Source organism: Chrysochloris asiatica, unplaced genomic scaffold (assembly GCF_000296735.1).
Source record: "Chrysochloris asiatica unplaced genomic scaffold, ChrAsi1.0 scaffold00056, whole genome shotgun sequence".
Lineage (NCBI taxonomy): Eukaryota > Metazoa > Chordata > Mammalia > Afrosoricida > Chrysochloridae > Chrysochloris > Chrysochloris asiatica.
The window spans coordinates 2,308,074-2,330,347 of NW_006408574.1; the positions used below are offsets into that span (position 1 = coordinate 2,308,074).

At 58.2% G+C, this 22,274-nt stretch overlaps 3 protein-coding genes across 4 annotated transcripts in view; all 3 read right to left on the reverse strand.

The window, feature by feature from the left end:
• Positions 1-1,047: 1,047 nt before the first annotated feature.
• On the reverse strand, positions 1,048-2,372 carry DNLZ (DNL-type zinc finger). The gene is made up of 3 exons (XM_006863812.1): positions 2,145-2,372; positions 1,672-1,811; positions 1,048-1,216 (listed from the first exon to the last, which is right to left on the reverse strand). The coding sequence occupies exons 1-3, from the start codon at positions 2,370-2,372 to the stop codon at positions 1,048-1,050; spliced, it is 537 nt and encodes a 178-aa protein (XP_006863874.1).
• A 469-nt stretch (positions 2,373-2,841) lies between these two features.
• Positions 2,842-6,909, reverse strand: CARD9 (caspase recruitment domain family, member 9). 2 transcript variants are annotated; one of them, XM_006863693.1, is made up of 12 exons: positions 6,726-6,909; positions 6,448-6,585; positions 6,049-6,353; positions 5,801-5,980; positions 5,570-5,713; positions 5,345-5,470; positions 4,663-4,854; positions 4,324-4,365; positions 4,171-4,219; positions 3,298-3,374; positions 3,037-3,113; positions 2,842-2,941 (listed from the first exon to the last, which is right to left on the reverse strand). In XM_006863693.1, exons 1-12 carry the CDS (start codon positions 6,907-6,909, stop codon positions 2,842-2,844), a joined length of 1,614 nt encoding a protein of 537 aa, XP_006863755.1. The 2 variants fall into 2 exon arrangements, with proteins under 2 accessions (XP_006863755.1, XP_006863756.1); XM_006863694.1 differs by having other exon boundaries at positions 3,037-3,099; positions 3,284-3,374.
• A 653-nt stretch (positions 6,910-7,562) lies between these two features.
• The window catches only part of SNAPC4 (small nuclear RNA activating complex, polypeptide 4, 190kDa), a 21,233-nt gene continuing 6,521 nt past the window's right edge, over positions 7,563-22,274 (reverse strand). The window contains exons 10-25 of the mRNA XM_006863813.1: positions 20,221-20,368; positions 19,938-20,044; positions 19,668-19,762; positions 14,613-14,707; positions 13,748-13,827; positions 13,234-13,605; positions 12,740-12,823; positions 12,233-12,476; positions 11,958-12,028; positions 11,679-11,762; positions 11,364-11,379; positions 9,797-11,133; positions 9,205-9,296; positions 8,925-9,010; positions 8,594-8,750; positions 7,563-7,758 (exon numbers count right to left, since the gene is read on the reverse strand). Of these exons, the coding sequence (XP_006863875.1) occupies positions 7,563-7,758; positions 8,594-8,750; positions 8,925-9,010; positions 9,205-9,296; positions 9,797-11,133; positions 11,364-11,379; positions 11,679-11,762; positions 11,958-12,028; positions 12,233-12,476; positions 12,740-12,823; positions 13,234-13,605; positions 13,748-13,827; positions 14,613-14,707; positions 19,668-19,762; positions 19,938-20,044; positions 20,221-20,368 (3,264 nt within the window). The remainder of the gene's footprint in view (positions 7,759-8,593; positions 8,751-8,924; positions 9,011-9,204; positions 9,297-9,796; positions 11,134-11,363; positions 11,380-11,678; positions 11,763-11,957; positions 12,029-12,232; positions 12,477-12,739; positions 12,824-13,233; positions 13,606-13,747; positions 13,828-14,612; positions 14,708-19,667; positions 19,763-19,937; positions 20,045-20,220; positions 20,369-22,274) is intronic.

Consider the following 22,274-nt stretch of genomic DNA (forward strand, 5'->3'; position numbering starts at 1 on the left):
AGCAGTGTGGTCATTGCTGGTGTTTACAGGAGGGCCAGGTCACCCCAAGGGAGGGGCCAACCAAGAGCCAGAGAATGTGTGGGAAGGGGGGTCTGGAAAGCAAGAGTCCAGCAGCTTAGACAGGGACATGGAGGCCTCAGTTTCCCTGTCCACTGGGTGGTCTGGGTGGCTTTTCTAGATCCAACCAGCTCCCAGGCCTCAGTCCCCAGAAACCAGCCAAACAAACCAAGATGGTTTCAAGGCCACGAGAGACCACCAGCAGGTGGTCAAGGCCCCACTGCCCCTGAGGGAGGGGACTCCGCTCAGGGATGATAGGTTCCCAAAACGGCAGAGGTTTGGGTGGGATAATAGCAGGTTGCTAAAGAGAAAGACGGGGTAACTGAGTGGTAGTACATACTCCAAGGGCGTCAGAACAATGCACGCGCCCCCAGCCTCCAAGAGCAGTGACACCGGGTAATAACTACCCCATGTCCCCCCACCCCCAGCCGTGTGCTTCCCTGCAGCTGGGTTTCTTGCTGAAGGTCACACAGCCCAGAACATTCCAGGAATAAACTTGCTTTGTAAACACAGGAACATCCTGAGTGTGCCGTCAAACATGGCGGTGACAAATGAGGCCGCGTGTGACTTTGGAAGCACTCCCGGAGGCCGGGAGTCCAGCCCCTCACCCTCACTCCCTGCATCTCCTTGCCCAGAACCAGGTGTGTAGCAGGTCAGACTTGCGTCCCACCTCACAGAGGAAACCCCACCCTGTGCTTCTGGGGTGCAGGGACACAGGAGGGAGAAGGGTCTGGTTTTACCAATGGGGAGCACTACAAGGCGAGCAGCTCCCTGGCCAATCCTTGTAGCCTGAGGTACAATGGGTGCTGGGTGCTAGGAGGGGAGGGGGCCTTGCCCTAGGCAGAGCAGCTCCAGGCTCCCGCGGGATTCTGACTCCAGAAAAGGTTGCCAACAGAGGAGCCCCAGGGCCTGGCCTCTGAAAGTGAGTCTGTTTACTGACAAACGCCAGCCGAGTGGCTGTGCAGATGCCAGGCAGGCTGGGAGGGAGACTCAGGGGGTCTCTGACTTGCCAGGGTGGGCGGAGTCCTCATCCTCACCCCCTTCTAGAGAAGCAGTGGACTGGGGGGCCGCCGCAGCCTCTAAGACCACTTCCAGTGCCCCATCGCCGGCCACCCGCCGCACCTGCTCCCCTCGGGCCGCCAGGATTTCTTCAACATTCCTGCTAGACGAGGAGGATGCATTAGTGGTACAACAGGCCTCGGGGTCGGCTTCCCACCCAGGCCACACGGGGCTACAGGCAGCGTCCCCAGTGGTCGCTAATATCCACCTTGGGCAGCCACCCGGGGATAGAAAGGGCAGGGTTTCTACTCCAAGGCAGCCAGCAGTCAGCAGCTGCAAGGCCCCCAGGTTCTGTGCTTCTAGAAGATGAACGCAATGAAGCTTGAGGTCTGCTCCACATACGCACCCCGACATCCTGCCGTGGTCTCACCCCCCAGACTTGGCCAACCCGACACATCAGAGTCTCTGCCCCTGGCCGTGGTTGTGGAAATCTGCCAGAGGAGTGGTCTGTTGGGGGTCGGCCCAGCAGGGAGAGGGAGCTGTGCTGCAGAAGTCAGTGAGGCAGGAGCTTCGGACTCAGGAACCCCAGTCCCCCACCGCTCAGCCCAGCCTCACCTCTTCCCGTCCAGGTCAGAGAACCAACCCAGGTTGTCTGCGATGATGTGATGGTTCCGACAGCCCTGGCAGGTCACAATGACCACGCCCTGGTGGTAGGCCAGCTTGGAGATGCGCTTGGAGGAGCGGGTCCCACAAACCTGGCCACACAGCACAGGGGGATTGAGGGGTGTCCACACCTGCCCCTCCCAAGAACGAGCCCCGCCCCTTTCCTGGAAAGTCCCCACCCTCCTGGGGAGGGCCCACCTCTCTTAGGGGGGTAACTCCACCTCTCCCCGTGGGTGACAGCCAACTTCAGGAAAGCCCACTCCTCTGGAAGAGTATCCGCCCTTCCCCAGGGTCCCATCCCCGCCCCTTCACCCAGCAAGACCACGCCCCCAAACCTGGTCCCACCCACTAACAGGAAGGCCCCGCCCCCTGGTGGGCCCGGCCCTCCCTCCGGCAGGTGAGGGCTCACCCCGCCGCGCACCCACCTTACAGGTGTAGACCAGCTGGTAGTGCTTTGATTCCACGCGACCCAGAGCGGTCCCGGGCCCCTGCCCCGGCTCGGAGCTCAAGCGCCGCCAATTCCAATCCCAGGCCCACCGCTTCCCCGCGGCTTCCGGAAGGGCCCCACGAGCCCATAGCTGCCTCAGACCGGGTCTCCGGGGCCGCGTGCGGCTCAGCAACACCGGAGCCCGGCCCAGCACAGCTCGCAACATCCCTCGTGCCGCTCGGCAAGCCCCGCCTAGGCTCCGCCCCGCCGCCATCTTGGAAGCGGGCACCGGGCGGAAGCGGCCCTCCGCGGTTTCCGGCCGTGTTTGCCGCCCCCTGGCGGACGTACGCGCTCTGGGCGGGAACTCGCCGGGGTGACGCGGTGAGGGATGCTAACTGAGTCCCCGACGTGCGTGGTGAGCGGAAAACAGTGCTTCTCGGGGCGACAGGGTCATCGCGACCCCGCTGTTAACTTTTTATTGACTTAGCTGCATTTTAAAAATTATTACGCAATAAAAATGACAGAAGTACGTGCGCCGACACGGATCAGATGCACCGGGATCCGAAAGGACAGCTCTGCACACAGCACTCGGTGGCTCCCAGGAAAGCTGCGGTCACAAGGCCAAGTGGCCAGTTGTCTGTCCGTCCAGCGGCGGGGCCTCGGTCCTTCCTGCCAGGATGGGCTGGCCACGCTGGCTAGGAGCCCTCCGTGTCCGTGTTGTCGCTGCCGGTGGTGTTGCCCCAGTCCACCTCCCCCAGCCGAGAGCCGTTCTGAATCTTGCGGAGGGCCCGCTTCCTGGGGGCGCACACGTGCAGATGGGGCTGAGTCCTGCCAGCTGCCGGGGACGGCGCCCCTCGCCCCCCGCACCTGAGCGCCCCCAGCCGGCTTACCTGCGGTAGTTCTCGAAGCTCTCCTTGAGGCGCCGCCGCTCCTTCTCCGGGGGCTCCCCGCCGCTCAGGCCTATACCCTGGGTGAGGGGAGGCTCAGCCCTGACTGTTTGGTGCCCAGCAGGACTGGCCTCATGTCAGCCACTCCCCACCAGGGCCTGGGGCAGAGACCGTGTGGCCACCCCAACCCTGACCCGTTCAGAGGTCACTAGGGAGAAACAGGGAGCCCAGAGCCTGGGCAGCCACCCACCCAGGCAGCCTTACGTTGGGGGTCAGTGAATGCCGCTCCTTCGGAAGAGCCTGGCAGGGCTGTTCCGGGCTCTGCTCTTCTGCCAGGCCACCTGGAAGCCAAGTCTTACTGTCAGCCCCACCTCGGGCCTCCGTGACCTCACCCTCAAGGCCTCACCAAGTCCCTGGGGCCTGTACCAGGCAGTGAGGAATGCCCTCCAGGGCCAGGGCAGCTGGGGGCAAGCTGACCCCAGTCTGCTCCTCCTGCTGCTGACCAGCCCACCTGTGCCTGGCTCCTCCTGGGTCCCTCCCACCCCTGGCCCTCTCGTGGGCCTCCTAAGCCTCAAGTTCAAGTCTTCTGGGCAACAGATGGTCAAACCCCTCCCCCCCTCCCCCCCACTTCTCCATTTTGCTGCCCGTTCTTCCCCTTACTGCTTTAGAAGTGGACGTCAGGCCTGATGCTGAGAAAGGAAGTCTCTGTCTGACTTCCCATGAAAACTCCCCAGTGTCCCCATCTGTCTGTCAGCTCCTCCTAGCTCGGTTCTTGGTCCCTGTCTCACCCCGCTCCGTCCTGTCCCTTATCCCAAGGCACCTGTGCCCAACCCCCAATTCCTAGAGGTCATCACTTCACACCCCACCTTGCTCTGGGGGACCACGGAGGGCTCGGTGTGGACAGTAAGCCCTGGCCAGAACAGCCCACCTTGCAGGCTGACCTACTGACCACCACGAGACGTGGGTGTGCCAGCTAGGCCCAGGCCTGAGCCAGATGGAGTGCTTCCTCCTCCGGCTGTGAGGAGAGGACTGAGCCTCCCTTGTGCTGGGGCATCAGGGAAGGGAACGAGCTCCCAGGGCCAAGCTTGACCCCGATGCCTGAGGCCAGTCCTGAAACACCCACATTCACCCCTTCACCTTTGTCCGAGAGCTGAGCTTCTTCCTCCAGGCTCGGGGGCATTGAGAGCTGTGCAAAAGAGAGGGTCACTGGAGCAGGTGGGTGCAGGACCCATGGCTCTGAGGGAGGACGGCGGGGGCAGCCCCGCTCTTGTCCACCTGGGTCACACTCACCTCCTGAGAGCTCCGGGGTGAGCTGTCCTCCAAGCCAGAACTCTGAGGGCACAGAAAGGCCTCAGTCGGTAGGTGTCGGGTGATGACCGTGTGAGGTGGCCCGGATCCCCAGGCCCTGTCCTCTCTGGGTCCCTCTCCACACCCTGCCCCTGCCCAGAACCCCCTCCACCCCGCACACACCCAGAGCAACCCATGGGGCCCACGGTCCAGTGCCTACTTCCTGCGTGGAGTCACCGTGAGGAGGGAATCTAGCTAGGGTGACCCAACCCCACAGAGGAGGACGCTGGCCCCAAGCCCCCAGGGGAGAAGTGGCTGGCTGGGCTCCTTCCGGGGTCCCACCAGAACGGGCATTTCCAGCTGGTACTGCTTGAGCCGACCCTCGGCAGCCAGCAGCTGGCCCTCGCGTTGAAACAGCTGCAGCTGGAGCTCATCTGCCTTCTCGCTCAGCTCACGGACATGCTTGCGTAGCCTGTCCTTCTCCTGCAGGCCCCGTGCTTGCTGTGTGTGGAGCTCCTCCCGTGTCGCGATGGCCTGTGGTCAGGTCGGGGACAGGCCAGGTGGGCCGGAGCTTGAGGCCTCACTCTAACAAAGTCCCCCGAGCAGGACGTGTTGTCTGGTCAGTGTTGGGGGGGCAAAGCCGTGAGGCTGCTGATGGGACATGTGCACAGTTCTGCAGGTCTCAGCCTCGGGACGACCTCATGGAGCACGTGCTAGGGAGGGGACTGTGTTCTCAGCTCTGTCCCTGTGAGCGTGACCATGTGGGCAAAGGGGGCAGGGAGGGTACTGGCCTACAGGAGTGGTGTCCATAGAAAAGAGAGACAATAGCGAGAAGGGGTGTGTGAAGACAGATGCAGAGATGGGAGGGTCGCTGCCACAAGCCAAGAACGTGAGTGACCACCAGAAGCTGGAAAAGACAGGGAGAGGTCCTCTGGAGGTAGCAAGAGCTGTGATGGGAAACGGGTCTGTTCTGAGTCCTGCTCAGACTGCCCCCTTCTGAGAGGGGACTGGGCAGGGCACCTACCTGGTCCCGCTCGATGGCCACCTCCTCCATCTGCTGCAGGACGGCCTCAATGCGGTCCTTGTACATCTTGGAGTCTTTACGCAGAGAGAGGCACTGCAACTCAACCGTCTCCTTCTCCTCCACGCACTGCAGAACACACAGCTCAGCCCAGTGCCCGGAGCCAGGGGCAGGACCCAGCTCCCAGACTCCCCCACCCACGGCCCACGGCCCCGTCCTGCCCCGCACCCGGGCTCGCTGGGCCTCGGCCTGTCGCAGGTCCTTGCGCAAAGAGAAGATGGTGCTGCTCTGCTCCTGGTGGTCCCGCAGCGCCTGCCGCCAGTCCTCCTCCAATACCTGGATGTAGGCGCTGCTCCTGTCCCGAGGTCCATCCTGTGTGGACGGACAGGAAGGCGTGTCGGGGTGTGGTGTCCTCTGCCAGCTCCCAGCCTCGGAGCCAGCCCCTGGGCCCCGGCCCACCTGGGCAGCAGCCTCGAGCTCCTGAACACGGGCCTGCAGCAAAGCCTTCTCCTGTTGCAGCTCCCAGAGCAGCTCCTGGCTGGGCCGCTGCTCCATGGCGTGCCTCAGCTTCAATGTGTGCTTGCGCTCCACTTTGCAGTCGTCCTCGGCCTTCATGAGGCTGTGCTTGAGCCGGTCCACCTGCGGGACCCTCGTCAGCGCCGCTCCTCACCCCAGGGCCCTCCCCGCCCGGGACCCCTGGCGCCCACCTCCAGCTGCAGGTCCCGGTTGCGCATGAGGGCGACGCCCTTCTCCTCGCTCAGCCGTGCCAGGCGCAGCGCCAGGTCGTAGTTGTCGTCTTTGCAGCGCTTCAGCTCACGGCCCCCCGCCTCGCTCTCCTCCTTGAGCCTCTGCACGCGCTCCTGGTGTTTGCGCAGCAGGCTGTCCTTGACACGCAGCTCCTTGATGAAGTCGTCCTTGGAGCTCAGCAGCGCAGTCAAGTCCTGCACCTTTTTCTGCAGCTTCAGCACCTCGCTCATCAGCAGCTGCGTCAGGCCCGACTCGCCCGAGGCATCTGCAGCCACGGGGCCGTGGTAAGGCCAGGCCCGGGGCCCCAGCCTGCTCCCACGGCTCCCCCCATCCCCCCGCAGCCCCTCCGGTCAGCTCACCTATGATAGTGGAGAAGACGCGGGCTGGCTCCTTGCCCGTGACTTTCTTGTACAGCTGGGGGTAGTAGAGCTCCAGGCTCTCCAGAAAGGCCACATAGCCCTTGTGGCCCGTCCGCTGCAGGATGTCCAGGAGTACGCCTGCAAGCAGGGCCACTGGTGGGTGGGCACCCGGGGATTGGGGGTGGAGTGGAGAAGGGGTGCTCAACTCTGGGCAGGGCCCACAATGTCAGCCCTGGGCCAGGTAAGGGCAGCCAGGTGAGGGCAAGTGTGACACACACCCACTTTGCGCTTGCGGATGACCAGATTGGGGTCGCTGAGCACCTGCTCCTCATCGTCAGGGTTGAGGACCTTACATTGGCGCAGGTAGGGCGTGATGCGGGAGGGGTCAATGACCGAGATGAGCTTCACTCGGAAGCCTTCCAGGGTGTTCCAGCACTCATCATCATTCTCGTAGTCCGACATGGCCGTCCTGGGCTGGCGGGAAGTGGGGTGCAGGTTGGCATGTGGCCCTCCCGCCCCCACAGCCCAGTGGGAGCCTGGCTGTGTGGACTTCCTCATTTCCGAGTGACAATGGGCTGTGTCACCCTTGCCTCCCCTTCCAGCCCCTGTGCCCGCTCCATCAGCTGGCGGGCGGTGATTCAACAGAGCGGGCATGGGACCCTCCCTCCAGCAGTGGCCCAGGTGGGTAAGGGCCCCACAGGGGTGTCTGCCCAGTTCAGGCACGCTGGGAGGGGCTCTGGGAGCACCCGCAAGTGGCCCAGAATGCTGTCTTGCCACCTGCTCCAGTCCCGGGCACCCCTGTTGCCTGGCTCCTCTCCCAGGAGTCCTGGCTCCTGGTCACACGATGGAGACACAGGAAGAGGCCCCTGGGCAGATGGAGCCTCTGAGGTTGGGGCCCCATTCCCAGGGGCAGCCTGGGGTGGAGATAGAGCCCCTAGCCTTGGCAGAGCCTCAGACTCTAAAATGATCCAGAGCAGTTCTCGGTAAGGTTCTCCATCCATTATGGCTAAGACAGAAGGGGGCTTGGCTAAGACCTTTCTGGCTGTTGTCCCCAGGGTAGACCTCACCCCAACACTCTCCCAGCACTAGGGGTGCTGACCTGTCCAAGGGGTAGTTTAGGGATCCTCGGCACCAGGGGGTCTGCTGATCTGCTGCTGCCCTGGAGCACCAACAAAGACCCCCAACACCAGCCAACCCACCTCAGGTCCTTGGCTGGCTGCTGCCTGTGGGCTGTGCCAATACTCTGCCTGGTGCCCAGATGTAGCCACAACCTGCTGCCCGGGAGGGCGGGGCCGCGGCCCCTGGCACTTCCTGTGGCCCAGCAGGGAAGTAGGAGCCCGGAGGAAAGTCTGAAGGAAGACGCTGGAGTCTCCTACCCCCACCCCTGTACCCCCAGCACAGCGACACCTGGTGGTTTCTTCAGCAAAGGGTGCTGGTCCCCACGCAGCACCAAATCCAGGGACTGGGTCTGCACCACAGGGTCCACACCCTCACAGGAGCCTCTCTGGTGACAGTCAGGTTCCCAGGGCCCCACACGTTTCATAAGGATGCCAACAGCGGGATGGAGCTGCCACTGTCTGGGAACCCCTAGAGCCAGGGCCTCAGCAGCAAATCCAGTCGGCCTGTTCCTCCATCAGCTGCCGAGAAGGGGTGGGCCTGGAGCTACATCAGAGCCAGGACCAGGAAGGAGCAGGTGTTCCCACCCCTCCACCCAGCCTGGGCCTTCAGGGCTCCGCCTCAGGCCCGCCTCTAGGCTGGGTCCCCATGTGTGTGTGATAGCAAAGGTGTCTTCCTGGAGTGTGTGTGAGAATAAACCACAGACACCACCTTCAGGAAACTGGAGGTGAAACCCCACCCATTGAAGAACCCACAGGTCAGGAATTACAGGAAAAAAGGCGAATCTCCGCGTGAGCACCCCACGCTCCAAGGGAGGAGCCTGCGCACACTGACAGTCCCACTTCTCTCGTCCCCCAGAGACAGGACCACACAGGACCAGGTGACCAGCATCATTTGTGAGCACCACCTGCCCAAGTGTCTCCCCGGAGGACGGAGCAGCACAGAGCAGTCCTGTGGTTTGCTTTTCTTCAATGAATAAAAAAACACCCAATAGAATACTTCTTTATTACTTCACAGGGCACGTTTGCACCTGGGCCTGAAGCAGCCCTCAGGAGACGGCATAGGGATGACACCGTGGACACGGGCAGATGGCGCCTCTGTTCCCTCATGCGGGTGGGAGTAGCCCCCGGAACTCAGGCACATCGCGGTGGCAGGGTGTCCTGGGCCTGAGCAGACCACAGGCAGACCTGCAGATTGCATGGACACTTGGTCAAGGGAAACTGGGCTTGGGGACAGTCAGACCAGGCAGCAGGGAGATGGTGTGGGGCCTCGAGGACACTGACAGGGCAGATGGTTCCCTCCCCTGCCCAGCCTTCACCACAGTCTCGCGCGGCCTGCTGTCCTCCTGACTGCCCACTGACCACAACGCTCTCCCTGCCCCGTCTGGGTCGACAGTGCGCACATGTGTGCTTGTGCCGCAATGCACAGTGGGCCATAGGACTGTGCTCTGCAGACACCAGGTCAGGGGCCAGGGCTGTCAGAGGAAAAACGGACACCCCTCAGATGGGTGGTCGGCAGACTTCCTGAGGAGCGTCAGAGATCTAATGAGGGCGTGAGTGGTGCTCAGAGTAGGCAGGGGAAACAAGAGGGACGCTGGCCAACCGAACCCCCCCACGACCCCAGTAGCACCCCACAACTCACCTGTCAGGACAGTCGCCCCCGCTTCCGGCCGTTTTGAGTCCTGAGTGTTGGGCGGTTGTCTGGGGAGTCTCGGCAGGGTGCTGAGGCCTGGCCTGGGGTTGGCTGAGAGACATGCCAGAGAGCAGGGAAGGAGAGACGGTGACCCTCTGCCCCCATACTGTCCCTACCACCAGGGGATCTGTCCCAGGTAAAGGAGGGGTCCCGGCCCTGGCTTCCTGCGGAGTTCCCCTATCTCTCTCTGCACACCTGCCTGCCAAGGGGCCTGCACCCGAGGATAGGCGGATGGGATCTCTTCCTCGTTGAATTTGGGATTTTAGTGCCCAGCCTAGGGCACCCAGGGAGACTCAGTCCACTCAGGGAACAAGGGTGACCAGGGACCCACCCAGTGCAGCTCTGTCCCATGTCCTTGCTGACTGAGCCCACGTGAGTCTGGGGGGTCTGGGGAAAGTAGCCCCCTCAGACACGGCACTGTGGCTCCCTCCCAACTTCCTCACCAGTGTCCACCCACAAGTGGGGAGCTGGCCTGTGGCTTCCTCTTCAGAGCCAACACTGCCCTTCCCACTTCCCCACCGTGTGTGGCAGGGCACCTCACCTGGGGGCCCACTCCATCAGGGCATTTGGGGTCCCCCAGAAGGCTCTCATCCTCACTGTCCGAGTCTAGTCGAGTGCTGGCGGACAGGGTGGTAGAGACACCCAGTGGGGGAAGGGTGGCCAGGAGGGCAGGCAGGGAGAAGGCGGCCAGGAATCGGGCTTTGAGCAGCAGGTAGGCCGGGCTGTCCCCAAGCCTCGTGTGCACCATGTCCAAGGCAGCCTTCAGAGCTCCGGCCTGGGGTCCACCTTCAGTGCCCACTGCAGTGCCCGGTACCAGGGTGGCAGCCTTGTATTCTAAGGTCTCCTTGTGGAGCAGGAGGCTGGACAGGGTCCTCAGGGTACACAGTGCGGGGGGCTGGTAGGGCAGTCTCTTTCCCAAAGATGGCACACAGCCCCCCCGCTGGCCCCTCAGCCATGCCTGTGTGTCCCCTGCTTCTTCCAGCGAGAGGAGACTTGTGGCCAGGGGACCCTTCTTGGGGCAAGGCTGGGATGAGGGTGGCTCTGCTTCAGAGCGGGAGGACGCTGCAGGTTGGGGAGGGGCTGCCCCAAGGGCAGAGGCCCGCTCCCCAGTTGCCTCTGCAGGACTGTGGAGGGTGGGGGCCGCCCTGGGGGGTGAGGCTGGGGAGGGCAGCAGAGTCACCGAGCCCCCAGGGCCAGAGCTCACTGCAGGCCGGGGGAGGCCCACCATGGCTGGCACAGATGAAGGCACAAGCACCCATGTGACAGGCAGGGTGGTACCAGCTGCCACATGGGTGGGCACTAGGTTGAGGGCAGGGAGCTGGGCAGGGCTGGGGGCCGCAGGGAGGAGGAGTGGCAGCTCAGGTAGGCCCTGCTTCCGGGATGAGGTGGGGGCCTGTGACTGCCCCAGGCCCCTCTGATAACCAAGGATGGGGACCTGGTTCCTGGAGCCTCCGATCGGGGTCAGGGTGGGGATCGGGGCTTGAAGGATGTGGGGTCTCTGTTCCTTGGCTGAGATCTGAGCCCCCTGCAGGGGGTTAGCAGTACCTGGAGCAGCCCCTATGGGGACCCCAAGTCCTGGCATATTGCAGACAGGTGGGCCTGCAGCTGGGGGTCCTTGGGGGGCTGGCTGCAGAGTGGGTAGGGAGCCTCCAGGCGAGGAGACCAGCAGCTGGAGAGGAAGTGGCCTTGGGTCCAGGATGGTCCGCCTGGCCTGCGCCTCCTGTAACCTCTTCTCACGAAGCAGCTGGGACACAGTCTTGGCCTTGGGCCGGGGGCCTGACAGAACTGGCGAGGGGCCTGGTGACCTGGGCTGATGGGTTCCCAACCTCCTGCTGTCACTGTGGCTGCTGCTTTGCCTTGTGGCCTGAGTTGGCACGCCTGGGGGGAGGACCACATCACACACGGTGACCGGCCACCCAGTCTCATGCCAGGTGTCCAGCAGCTTATTCCTGATGTCCACCCAGGGTCAGCAAACCTGCCACCTCTCATCCCCTCCCAGAGCGGGGTTGGCCATGCCAGGGGAGCCCTTGGCCTTGCTGACGGACTCTAAGCAGACCCTGTCCAACCAAGTAGCCTGGGGTTTGCTGCTGGATCACATGGGGCCATACCTGCATGGTGCTGGGCCTGAAAAGAAGACAGAGGTCTGTCACCAAGGTCCTCCCCCTCACGCCCCACCAAGCCCAGCTCATCCTGCCAGGGTCCTATCCACCAGGGTGACCCACGTTTCCCAGGGCCAGACGCCCTCATGAGAAGCGGAAGTACCTGGTTGTCTGGAGGGCACCTCGGGGCTCAACTCAGTGCCCCTGGAGATGACCACTCCACACGGCTCTCCGGGAGCATGATGGTGGCCACTGGCAGGCTCACATTTTGGTACCAGCCCCCCTGCCCAGAGGGGGAGGGATGAGGCCTGCCTAACCCCCCACCTGCAGATGATGTAGCACGGTGGGGGCCTGGGTCTTCCTCTCTCGGATGACCTCCATGCAGCCGTCAGCGTCAATCTGGAAAAGCTGAGGGTGTGCAAGATGGAGACCCTGCCCCACAGCCCCCACCATCCAAGTCCACCAGCCTTCAGGTTCTGGTGGACGTTAGTCCTGGGGCTGGGGGAGCCTGGAGGTGCCTGCCCCAAACACAAGACTGGGCTGGAAAGGGGTGAACCTGCTGGCTGCTATCACCACCCAACAGGGCCTCCCTGCCCCACACACCTGGATCAGCAGCGTGAACACCGGCGTGCTCTTCAAATGGGAATTCTGCAGCTGCCTCCAGATGGCATCAGCTAGGGACAGGGACAGGATTCCAGCAATGGCCTCTCCACACGGGTGGGCCTCACAAAGCCTCGGACACAGCGCCCACCCCAAGCCACATGCCTTGAGAACCAGGGGCGGGGTCAGCTGCCTAGAACCACACCAGTTCTCACATGGCTCTCCTTAGGGGCTGCCTCCCCCTGCACCATGCATCCCAGTGCCCAGCCCAGCAGTACCTCTGGTCTGCACCGTGGGTCTCCGAGGCGCCTGTCTGGGTGGCAGGACAACTTTGCCCACCCAGGGGCCCACAGCCATCAAGAGTCTGCGGTTGAGGAGCCTCCTCTGCAGGGCGTGCCTGTGTCTCTGGCGCCGCAGCCCGTGTGGAGAGGGAGGGGGCCAGAGGGGGCCAGAGCTGCTCCCAAGGCTGGGTCCCGGGGGCCTGCTGGACAGGGGCTGTTGCGGCCGCCTCCACTGCTCCTTCTTTAGGAAAAAGACCCAGTTCCACCGTGGGGAAGGGGTGAGATTATGTTTGTGTGGCGTATGGGTGGGGAAAAGGGATACGTGGGTGGGTGGGGAAGGGGCGTATGCGTGGGGAGGGAGGGGGATGTGTGGGTGGGGAAGGGGTGTGTGTAGCTGGGGGGAAGGGACTGTATGGGTGGGGAGGATGGGAGTCGTGTGGATGCCCGTGTGCCCCCGTGTTCACAGCGTGTTCCTATGTCGGAGTGTCCGTGGGGTAGGCTCACCAGGGGGCGGCCCTGGGCAGCGGTGTTGGCTCGGAGCACCCGCAGCACTGTCTCCGGGGACACCTCCTGCCCGTGTGTCCCATGCTGAGGAAAGACCAAGGCTGTTTGGGAGCGGCCCCTCCCATGTCCCCAGTTCTGGGGCAGTTGCGGGGCGGGGGTGTGTGTGTGAATCCCCAACCATGGGAATGAGTCTCTAGAGCACGGGCTCACTTGGCCCGGGGCCAAGGGCACCTCATGTTCAACATGCAAAGAACATGGGTGCGCTCCTCTCCTAGCTGCCCACCTACTCAGCCATGGGCAGCTGGGAGTACGGTCCTCGATGCCTCGCCCAGGAGTGAGCAGGGCCAATGGCTCCCAGTTTAAGTGCTCCAGGCTGGCCCCATGGCTGCCCAATACAGGGTGGGGGGTGGAGGACACAGGGAGCACTTGCTGTCCGCCTGACATCAGCTAGAGAACTAAGGGACTGGAAGGCCTGGTCATGTGTTCTTACCTACCTTGTCCCCCAACTCCTGGTCACTGGTTGGGCACGTGTTTGCCAAGCGCTGGTGTTGGATGCTACCATGATGGTCAGTTTCTGCCTCTTTGAGGGGACGGGACAGGACAGGTGGTCGCCCTGACCAATCCTGGGCACATGCCCATAACTTGGTGGGGCACTGCCTGGCAGGAACCCACAGATCCATGCTTGGCACCACATATGGGGTTGGCGGTGGCACCTCGCCTTCCCCGCTGGCTCCTGAGGTGTCTTCAGGCTCGGTCTCTGTGTCCTCACTGCTACTGTCCCCACTGTCCTCGCTCTCCTCACTGCTGGAACTCCACCGGATACACCGCTGGGGCCTCCGCCGCCGGCGCCAGTGCCTCTGTTTCTTCTGAGTGGGAGGGTGGCAGAAGCTGAGGTGACCCCACCCCACGACCTCACACGCTCGCTTACTTCCCGGGCCCAGAGTTACCTCTGCCCTTGTCCGCTCTGGGGAAGAGGTGGACCCCACTGACCCTCCCCCCCATCCTTACCCTGACCATGATCTTCCACTTGCTCAGACACTGGGAGCCTGTCCGGTGTGGCAGCTCTGCCGCAATTTTTGCCCAGTGACCTAGGAGAGCAGAACAGTCCTGTAGTGGAGGGCTGTACCCCAGGCCCCCAGTCACCCCACAGGCTCTGACCCCTGGGACCCCCATGTCACAGCAACCCAGTCCCTCCCAGAGGTGCTCCCAAAGGCAAGTCAGAGAGAAGACCACCTCCAAGGAGTGGAGTGCTGGGGAGCCGCTCTCGTGGGACCAGGCCCCCAAGACATCAGGGGCTTGTTCACAGGACAGCTGGACAACATGGATTAGAAGCTTTATAGAAGCTTCTACCAACCCAGGAAATGCCACTCCCGAGACCAGTTAGGCTGTGGCTGTAGAACACATGCCCCTTATAGCCCCATAATCCCCCAGTCCCCAGGGCCTTACAGCCCCACATCACCAGAGCACCCAGCTTCTCAGCTCCCCAATACCCACAGCCCCAGCAGCACCGGGGTGGCTGAATGAACTGAGGTGCCGCTGAGCAGGGAGAAGACACAGAGCTGTTGAGGGCCGTCCCAGGCTGCGGGGCGTGTGATGAGGGGAGCACCGCGGAAGCAGCAGCTAATGCTTGGTTACTAAGCAGGAAAGACTGGGGTTCACGAGACTCGGCCCCTAGAAGGCTGCGTTGTCCTGGGAAAACAGCCTGTTCACAGAGGGGTGGGGGCCTGGGCAACTGCACTCCTACACGTCCCTGACCCCTGAGTGGTCATTTGTAATGTAGCAACACAGGCAGTGTCCCAGCTAAACCTCGAGCCCCCGTCGGCCCCTGGGACCTCCACCGTGAGCGTCAAGCAGACACACGGCCGGAACTCACCAGCCCCATGTTTTTCTATCAATTCTATGAGTTTTTCTTCTTCTTTTGGATTCCATCGTCCTTTTTTCAGACTGAAATGTAACCTTCGAAGGTATCTGGAAATGACATGGAAACAACGAAGTACCTGAGATGCTGGGCCCCTGGCCCGCAGGCCACTGAGGAGAGGTGGTGACCAGGCCCCATAGTCATCATGTCCCAGAAGTGAAAGGTTGGGGTCGGGACTGCAAGGGCAGCGAGGGAGGCCGACCTCCACAGGCACCATTGCACTGATGCTCTGGAGCCCCAAACCGCTCAGAGCCTGGGACAAGGCCCTCACCTACACCAGTGGGCAGGATGGAAATCCAGAAAGGAACAGTCACCTCATGGCCAACAAGGGTACGGACACAGCTCAACAGAGAAAAAGACTCTTTAACAAAGGGACCACCACAAGGCCTCAAAGTATGAAACTAAGAAGAAACCAAGAGAACATTTGCATGATCTTAGAAAGTCCTGGTTAAGTGGCCTTGAGTCAGTTCCAACTCATAGCAAGCCTGTAGAGGGTTTCCGAGGCAGCTGCTGAGTTTGAACCCCCAACCTTGCAGTCGAGTGCGTATCTTCTAGCACCACCCCAAAATTCACCCTTAGTGATTAGGGTGACACAAACCAAATCCTCCATGAGGCACCTCTTGCCACCCACCAGGATGGTGTAGTCAGAAAGACCGAAGGGCAAGTCAGGCCTCTGGAGGACAGGAACCCTTACACACTGCTTCCTGCTGCTACTGGGCATAGGGGCCGTGCAGCCGGTGCTGACCCGCAGTGACCCTGTGAAGGCTTTCCGAGGCTGTAACTCTTCACGGGAGCAGAAAGCCTCATCTTTCTCCGGCGGAGAGGCTGGTGGATTTGAACTGCCAATCTCGTAGCTAGCAGCTCAGTGCTTACCCTACAGTGCCACCAGGGATCCCTTCACACTGCCGTGACAGTGCTAAGAGGACGATCAGTGAGCAGTTCTTTATAAGGACAAACAGTTACCACATTGTTGTTGTTGCTGTGACATGCCACTGAACCGGTTCCGACTCACAGGACCCCTGTAGAGGGTTTCCAAGGAGTGGCTGATGAGTTTAAACTGACCCTGTGGACGGATCCGTGCTTATCCTACAGTGCCACACCAGAATGCTAAAGCAACTGGAAGAAATGTGGAGGCAAAACAGCTTAACAGAAAATTCCAAAAAAAGGCAGCTCAAGGAGACCAAGTCACACACTTATAATGTGTTTTACAATGACATGTGTGAAGACCTGGAGTTAGACAACTAAAAAGAACACGTTCAGCATATCTCAAGCTGAAAGAACTGAAGAAAAATTCAAGTCTCAGTTTGCAATACTGAAGGATTCTATGGGCAAAACATTGAATGATACATGAAGCATCAAAATATGGAAGGCGTATACACAGTCACGGCCCTAAAGAGGAGGTGGCAGATTCCCGGCAAGATGGCGGGACACCACACAAAGCCTCTATAGCAAAGACACGAGAGACCAAACGAAACAGACTCAGATGAAAACCCTGGAGCCCTGAGCTTCAGAGGAAAGGTCAGAGAGTGGACTGAGTGGGTGCTGGGAGGGGAAGCTGAGCAGGGACAGTGAGAGAGGGAGACTGACCGGTGAACGGCTGGCCAGACGAGGCACGGCCATCTCGTCAGCAACTCTGTCAACAGAAGCTGGCCTAGCACAGCAGACTCACACAGGCGATGGGTAAGGTGCAATTCCTTATTTTTCCAAACACTCCCCTGGTGACCGGAGGTGTGGCCAGCTCTTTCTAGTCCCTTGAATTTTGCCTTTCGTACCTCAGCATGTCATAGCTATGGAAACGACACAGAATGTAAACAGGTTCAATGCACCAGCTGAGACTTACAGAACGCACAAGAAACCCGGATCTTTCAATATGCTGTCTACAAGAGACACAGCAAAAAGATGGAGACAGCTTACATGCTCAACAACACAAGAATGGCTAAACGAACTTCGGGGCACACACATGCACTGTAGAAGAATAGTAACGATGAGTCTGTGCAACACTTGAAGACATAGGATGAGCCTGGAGGACACTATGCTGAGTGAACTGAGGGTATCACAAGAGGACAAACACTGTCGGAGACCACTGTTGTAAAAGCGAATACAGTGGGGGGCTACAAAGGCAAGAAGTGACTGGCTTACAAGCTTTCAAGAGGGAACCTAGATCCAGAGGACCTGGAGGAAGGTAGAATCTCCAGTGAGTAGTATTCAATCTGACTAGGCGGGGCTGATGCAATGAAATAGTGAATAATTGTTATCAGGACTGATTGTGAGGGTTGGACATGTAAAGGTAGACATTTTATAGCAAGGAGAGGAGTGATTAACTTTTCAGTCTAGGAGCGGAGGTCCCTAGGACCATCAAGGGAGAAGAGCAGAGAGCGGGACCCTACCCAGAGAAGCAGTGATGCCTGAGATGGAGCCAGAGATGATGACGTGGAGAGATGGAGCAGCTGGAGACTTTAGACCCAGAGAGGGAGAGGGGCTGTGTGCTGATGACCTGGGGGGTACGGGGGAAGGATTGCATGGAGGAGATTGTAACCATGGCAATGAGAGACAATATACGAGAGAATGAACGTAAAACTAATGTTCTCCCATGTAAACTATCACATAATTCACAATAAAACATTAAAAAAAAAAGCGAACACAAAGTCTTCATGATAAAAGAAACAAGCTTTGATGGTTGGGGGAGGGGAGAATGGGGCTGTTCATAGCTGGAGGGCAAACACAAGGTAACATGGGGCACAGGGCCCGCAACAGACAAAGAGGGGGAGGTCAGCAGAGGGAAGAGGACGGTTGTGGGAGGCACAGGAAGGAGTGCAGTGTTGGGGTGAACAGAGAGAAATGCTGGGAACTGACAGTCCATCGAAGGGACTGCAATCATTGAAATGAAGAAAAGCATAGGACTGTTAAATGTAAAGCTTCTGCCCTGTAAACCGTCTCTCAATGTACAATAAAAAGTTTTTAAACAGTTAACGTACGTTCAGGAGTGGATGACAGTTTAAGAAGAAAGTCAAGCTGCACTGCAAACACTGGTGGAAAACGTGGCTCCAGGAACAGCTGGAATAGAGCGTGAAATGTCCCAACAGGCTGACGGAGAGCCAGCGGCACTCACTCATCTACACCCAGGAACCTGGAAAACAGCTATATGGTCAACCGATGGGAAGAGATCCCTATTTGTGCCCATCCCAAAGAAAGGTGAGCCAATGGGATATGAAAAGCCAGTGAACAATATCGTCAATATCACACGCAAGCAAATTTTACTATAGATAATTGTAAAAATGGTACATCAACAGGGAACTACCAGAAATTCAAGTTGGATTCAGAAGAGGGTGGGGAACTAGGCACATCATTAGTGACGTCAGATGGATGTGGCTAAAAGCACAGAATACTAGAAAGATGTTTGTGCTTCACAGACAATGTAAACACATTCAACTGTGTGAATAACAGTGCAAAGAAAGGATACTCCATCTCATTTAGAACCCCGTCCAGAGACCAAGAGACAGTCATTAGAACAAAACAAGGGGACACCGAACGGTTTCAAATCAGGAAAGGTGTGCATTGGGTATGTCCTTTTATCATACTTATTCAATCTGTATGCTGAGCAGATAATCCAAGAAGCTGGATTCTACGAAAAAGTACGTAGCCTCAGGGTTGGAGGAAGACTCAGTAACAACCAGAGATATGCACATGATACAACTTGGCTTCCTAGAAGTGACGAGGACTTGGAAATACTTACTGACAAACATGAAAGACCACAGCCTTCAGTGTGATTGCACCTCCACATAAAGAAAATGAAGCCTGTCACCACTGGACCAATAAATAACCTCACAAGAAATGGAGAAAAGATTGAAGTTGTCAAAGTCTTCACTTTGCTTGGATCAACCATCAACACTCATGGAAGCAGCAGTCAAGAAATCAAATGACGTACTGCATCAGGCAAATCTGCGCACGAGACCTCTTTAATGTGCTCAAGAGCAAAGTAATCACTGTGAGGACTAAGGTGCACCTGACCCAATCACCTTATATGCATGTGAAAGTTGAACAACGAATAGGAAAGCCCACAGAAGAACTGAAGCAGTGCATTATGGTGTTGGAGAATACTGACTGTACCATGGACCGACAGAAAAACAAACACGTGTTGGAAGAAGTACAACCAGAATGTTCCTTGAAGTCCTGATGTTGAGATTTCGTCTCTCATACTTTGGACATATTGTCCCTGGGGAAGGACATCAAGCTTGGTAAAGTGGAGGGTCAATGAAAAAAGGAAGACCCCAACAAGATGGACTGACGCACTGGGACGCAACAAAGGGGTCAAACAGTGATGGTGAAGCTGATGCCATCTGGACGGTGTCTCAGTCTGTTGTGCTCAGGGCTACTGTGAGTCAGAACTGACTCGATGGCACCTAACGGAACAGAGACAGAAGCCAATTAGTGGCTACCAGAGGCTAGAGGGAAGATCCCTGGTGGCACTGAGCTGGTTGGTCACTGGAAAGCCAGAGGTTCGAACCCACGGGCCACTCTCTGGGAGAAAGTTGACACAGGACTTTCTAGTCTCACACCCCCTCTGGGCAGTTCCTCTACGACCAGAACCAGCTCCGCACCAGTGGGTTTCAGGGGCTGGCTGCTCATGGTTCCTGTTTGCAGGGAGAAGGCTGTTCTAAGTGTGACTGTGGTCAATCCATCTTGTTGGGGGTCTTCCTCTATTGCTCTACCCTCTACCAAACTTGATGAGCAAAAAAGGGCCAAAACATAACATTTGTGAGGTGCACAATTCTCAGTACACTCAAAGTGCTGAGTACACAGTCACCACGAGAGTGTGACAGCTCGGTAAATCTGAGGGGACCCTGTCAGCCAGCCACCGGGGAGGGGACCCACGGGGCAGGCTCTGAGGACATGCCATGTGTAGGTCTGGCTAGGTCAACTGGGTCACTGAGTCCCACAGCACCACGGAAGGGAAGAATCCCAACTGAGGTTGAGGTCCCCTCCCCCCTGCACAGAGCGCCATCCACTCACCGGTCACGGCACTGGGCGTCACTCCGGCCCGGCACCTCCTCCCGGATTTTAAACCAGTCCTGGGCACCATGCTTAGCGACAGCCTGAAGCAGCTTCTGTGGACAGACAGGCAGGCCAAACTCCTCTCTGTGCTAGACCACAGGTGCCACACGCCACAGCCCACGCCACTTACGAAGGTCAGGCACACTTTGAGGTCACCAAGACACTGGCTCATCACCGCCCACCCAGACCAGCCCATGGCAGCAGCAGAGGAGCAAGGCGTGGACTTACACTGTCTTCCTCGGGGGTCCAGCAGCCCCTCCTCAGGCTGGGGTCCAGGCTCTTGGTCCAGCGGTAGATGAGTTGCATGGAATCACGGCCCTCCATGTAGTAGACAACTGAGGGAGGGGGCCACTCTTCAGGAGCCGGTCCCACACGCCCACCCTGGCCACGCACCTAGGAAGCTGCCCCCTGACACCCTGGCGGCCCCGGGTCCTTGGCCTCCTGTCATTGGCCTGTAGCACACACGCCCGCCCCTCTCCCTGGGTCCTGAGAGCAGGCTGGCCGGGCGTACTCCTGCGGTAGGGGATGTGGCTGCCGACACGCATCTCCTGCACCAGCTGGGTGAGCATGCGGTCCTCCTCCTCCGTCCACTCCTTGCGCTTCAGGTCCCTGTTGTGTTGCTGGAATTTCTGTAAGCACTGGAAGGCACTGCGCTGCGTCTGTAGGAACGTGCCGGGGGGAGAGGTGGACAGAGACGGGTCATAACACGTCTGCTCCATGAGCAGGCAGAATGCTGGCAGCCACACACTGTGTGTGTACCCCAGGTCCCTGAAGGGCTGCCAAAGCAGACCCATGGGGACATCCCAAAGACAGTATCACGAAAGATAACCTTAGAGAGAGTTCAAAACACTTCTATTAAGAGAGTATGTTCAGAGAAATCAACTGTAAGGAACTTGTGTGAAACCAAATTCAAATACCCAACGGCCCTTTCTAGCTGGCCGTTTCTAGCTGGCTGTTTTTCGGGAGAAGCGCTTTGTCGCTGATGCTCCGAACTCAGATGGAGCAGCTGCAGGCAGATCCCCTCGTAAAGGCCTTGCTGTCAATCTGGGGTCTATCCAGGGCTTTCTCAAGTCTACATACTTGTGTGCCATGGAGTCGGTTCCGACTCATAGCAACCCTGTACGGGGGTTTCTGAGGCTGTAAATCTTTATGGGAGCAGAAAGCCTCATCGTTCTCCCGCAGAACAGCTGGGAGTTTCCAACTGCTGACCGTGAGATTAGCTGCCTGACTTGTAACCACTACGCTACCAGAGCTCCTTGACATCTGTATCAGAAGGCAGCTAAGAGGAGTGTGGCATCCTAGGGGGCTTGCTTGTTGCTGTGATGCTAGGAGCTAGGCCACCCATGGCCACGGTTTCAGCACAGCTTTCAGACTTGGAAGGCATCCAAAATACAACTGAGGAAGAGCTGCCTCCTCAAAGTAAAGTCGACCTTAATGATGTGACTAGAAAAAAGCTCTCGGGACCTTCACTTCCTGATGGAACGTGATTCAAAACGAGAAGAAACAGCTGTCAGCATCCATTAATAATCGCATGTAGAGTGTACTGAGTATAAACGGAGGAAAACTGGAAGTTGCCAAAAATGAAATGGAATGTCTAAAAAAGATCGACATCCTGGGCATTAGTGAGCGGCAATGGACTGGTGTGGTGCCTGCCGTTTTGAATCAGATGACCGTATGGTTTACTAGGCAGGGACAACAAACTGAAGAGAGATGGCCTTGCATTCATTATCCAAACCAAATCCATTTCAAGACCTAGCTTAAATATAATACCTATGAGAAAGAACAGCTAATACAACTGCTATTCAAATGTATGCATCAATCCTCAAAGCCAAGAAGAAATGAAAGAATTTTATCAACTTCTTCAGTTAGAAATTGATCAAACATGCAATCAAAATGCATAGATCACTACAAGTAACTGGCATGTAAAAACTGGAAACAAAGTTGGCATCTGTGGTTGGGAGAATATGGCCTTAGTGAAGGAAACCATGCTGGAGACGCAGGACAGAATTCTGCACACCAATGATGTCTTCATTGCAAATACCTTTTTTTTCACTAACATACATACAAACCTCACCAGATGGAATACACAAGAATCAAACATCAGGAGGAGAGACCATGGAAAAGCTCAGTATCATCAGCCAAATCAAGGCTAGCAACTGACTATGGAACGTACCATCAGTTGCCCGTATACAAGTTTAGACTGAAGCTGAAGAAAATTTAAAGTCCACGAGAGTCAAAATCTGACCTTGATTGCGTACATCCCACCTGAATTTAGAGACCATCTCAAGAACCAATTCGATGCATTAGACACCAACAACTGAACCATAAGAGCTGTGGGATGCTATCAGGAACTTCATACCCAAAGAAAGCAAAAGGTCATTAACCAGACAGGGCAAACTAAAACCAAAACGGATGTTAGAAAAGACCCCGAGACGTGCTGGAATGCAGAGTAGCTAAAGCGTCCGTATGGAAGAATAAAGTAAAGCCCCCCAATAGGACAGACTGACACAGCACCTGTGACCCCCCCACTCAAACGAAACGGTGATGAGGACAGTGCCGGACAGG

Excerpts from the sequence above, each read along its gene's own strand:
- CARD9 (XM_006863693.1), bottom strand. The coding sequence starts at position 6,909 with ATGTCGGACTACGAGAATGATGATGAGTGCTGGAACACCCTGGAAGGC. Across the intron at positions 5,714-5,800 it reads AGCTCGAGGCTGCTGCCCAG|GATGGACCTCGGGACAGGAG; the intron begins GTGGGCCGGGGC and ends CCGTCCACACAG. Across the intron at positions 4,220-4,323 it reads CACCCCGGAGCTCTCAGGAG|CTCTCAATGCCCCCGAGCCT; the intron begins GTGAGTGTGACC and ends TCTTTTGCACAG.
- DNLZ (XM_006863812.1), bottom strand. The coding sequence starts at position 2,372 with ATGTTGCGAGCTGTGCTGGGCCGGGCTCCGGTGTTGCTGAGCCGCACG. Across the intron at positions 1,812-2,144 it reads AGCTGGTCTACACCTGTAAG|GTTTGTGGGACCCGCTCCTC; the intron begins GTGGGTGCGCGG and ends CTGTGTGGCCAG. Across the intron at positions 1,217-1,671 it reads TCTGACCTGGACGGGAAGAG|GAATGTTGAAGAAATCCTGG; the intron begins GTGAGGCTGGGC and ends CTCGTCTAGCAG.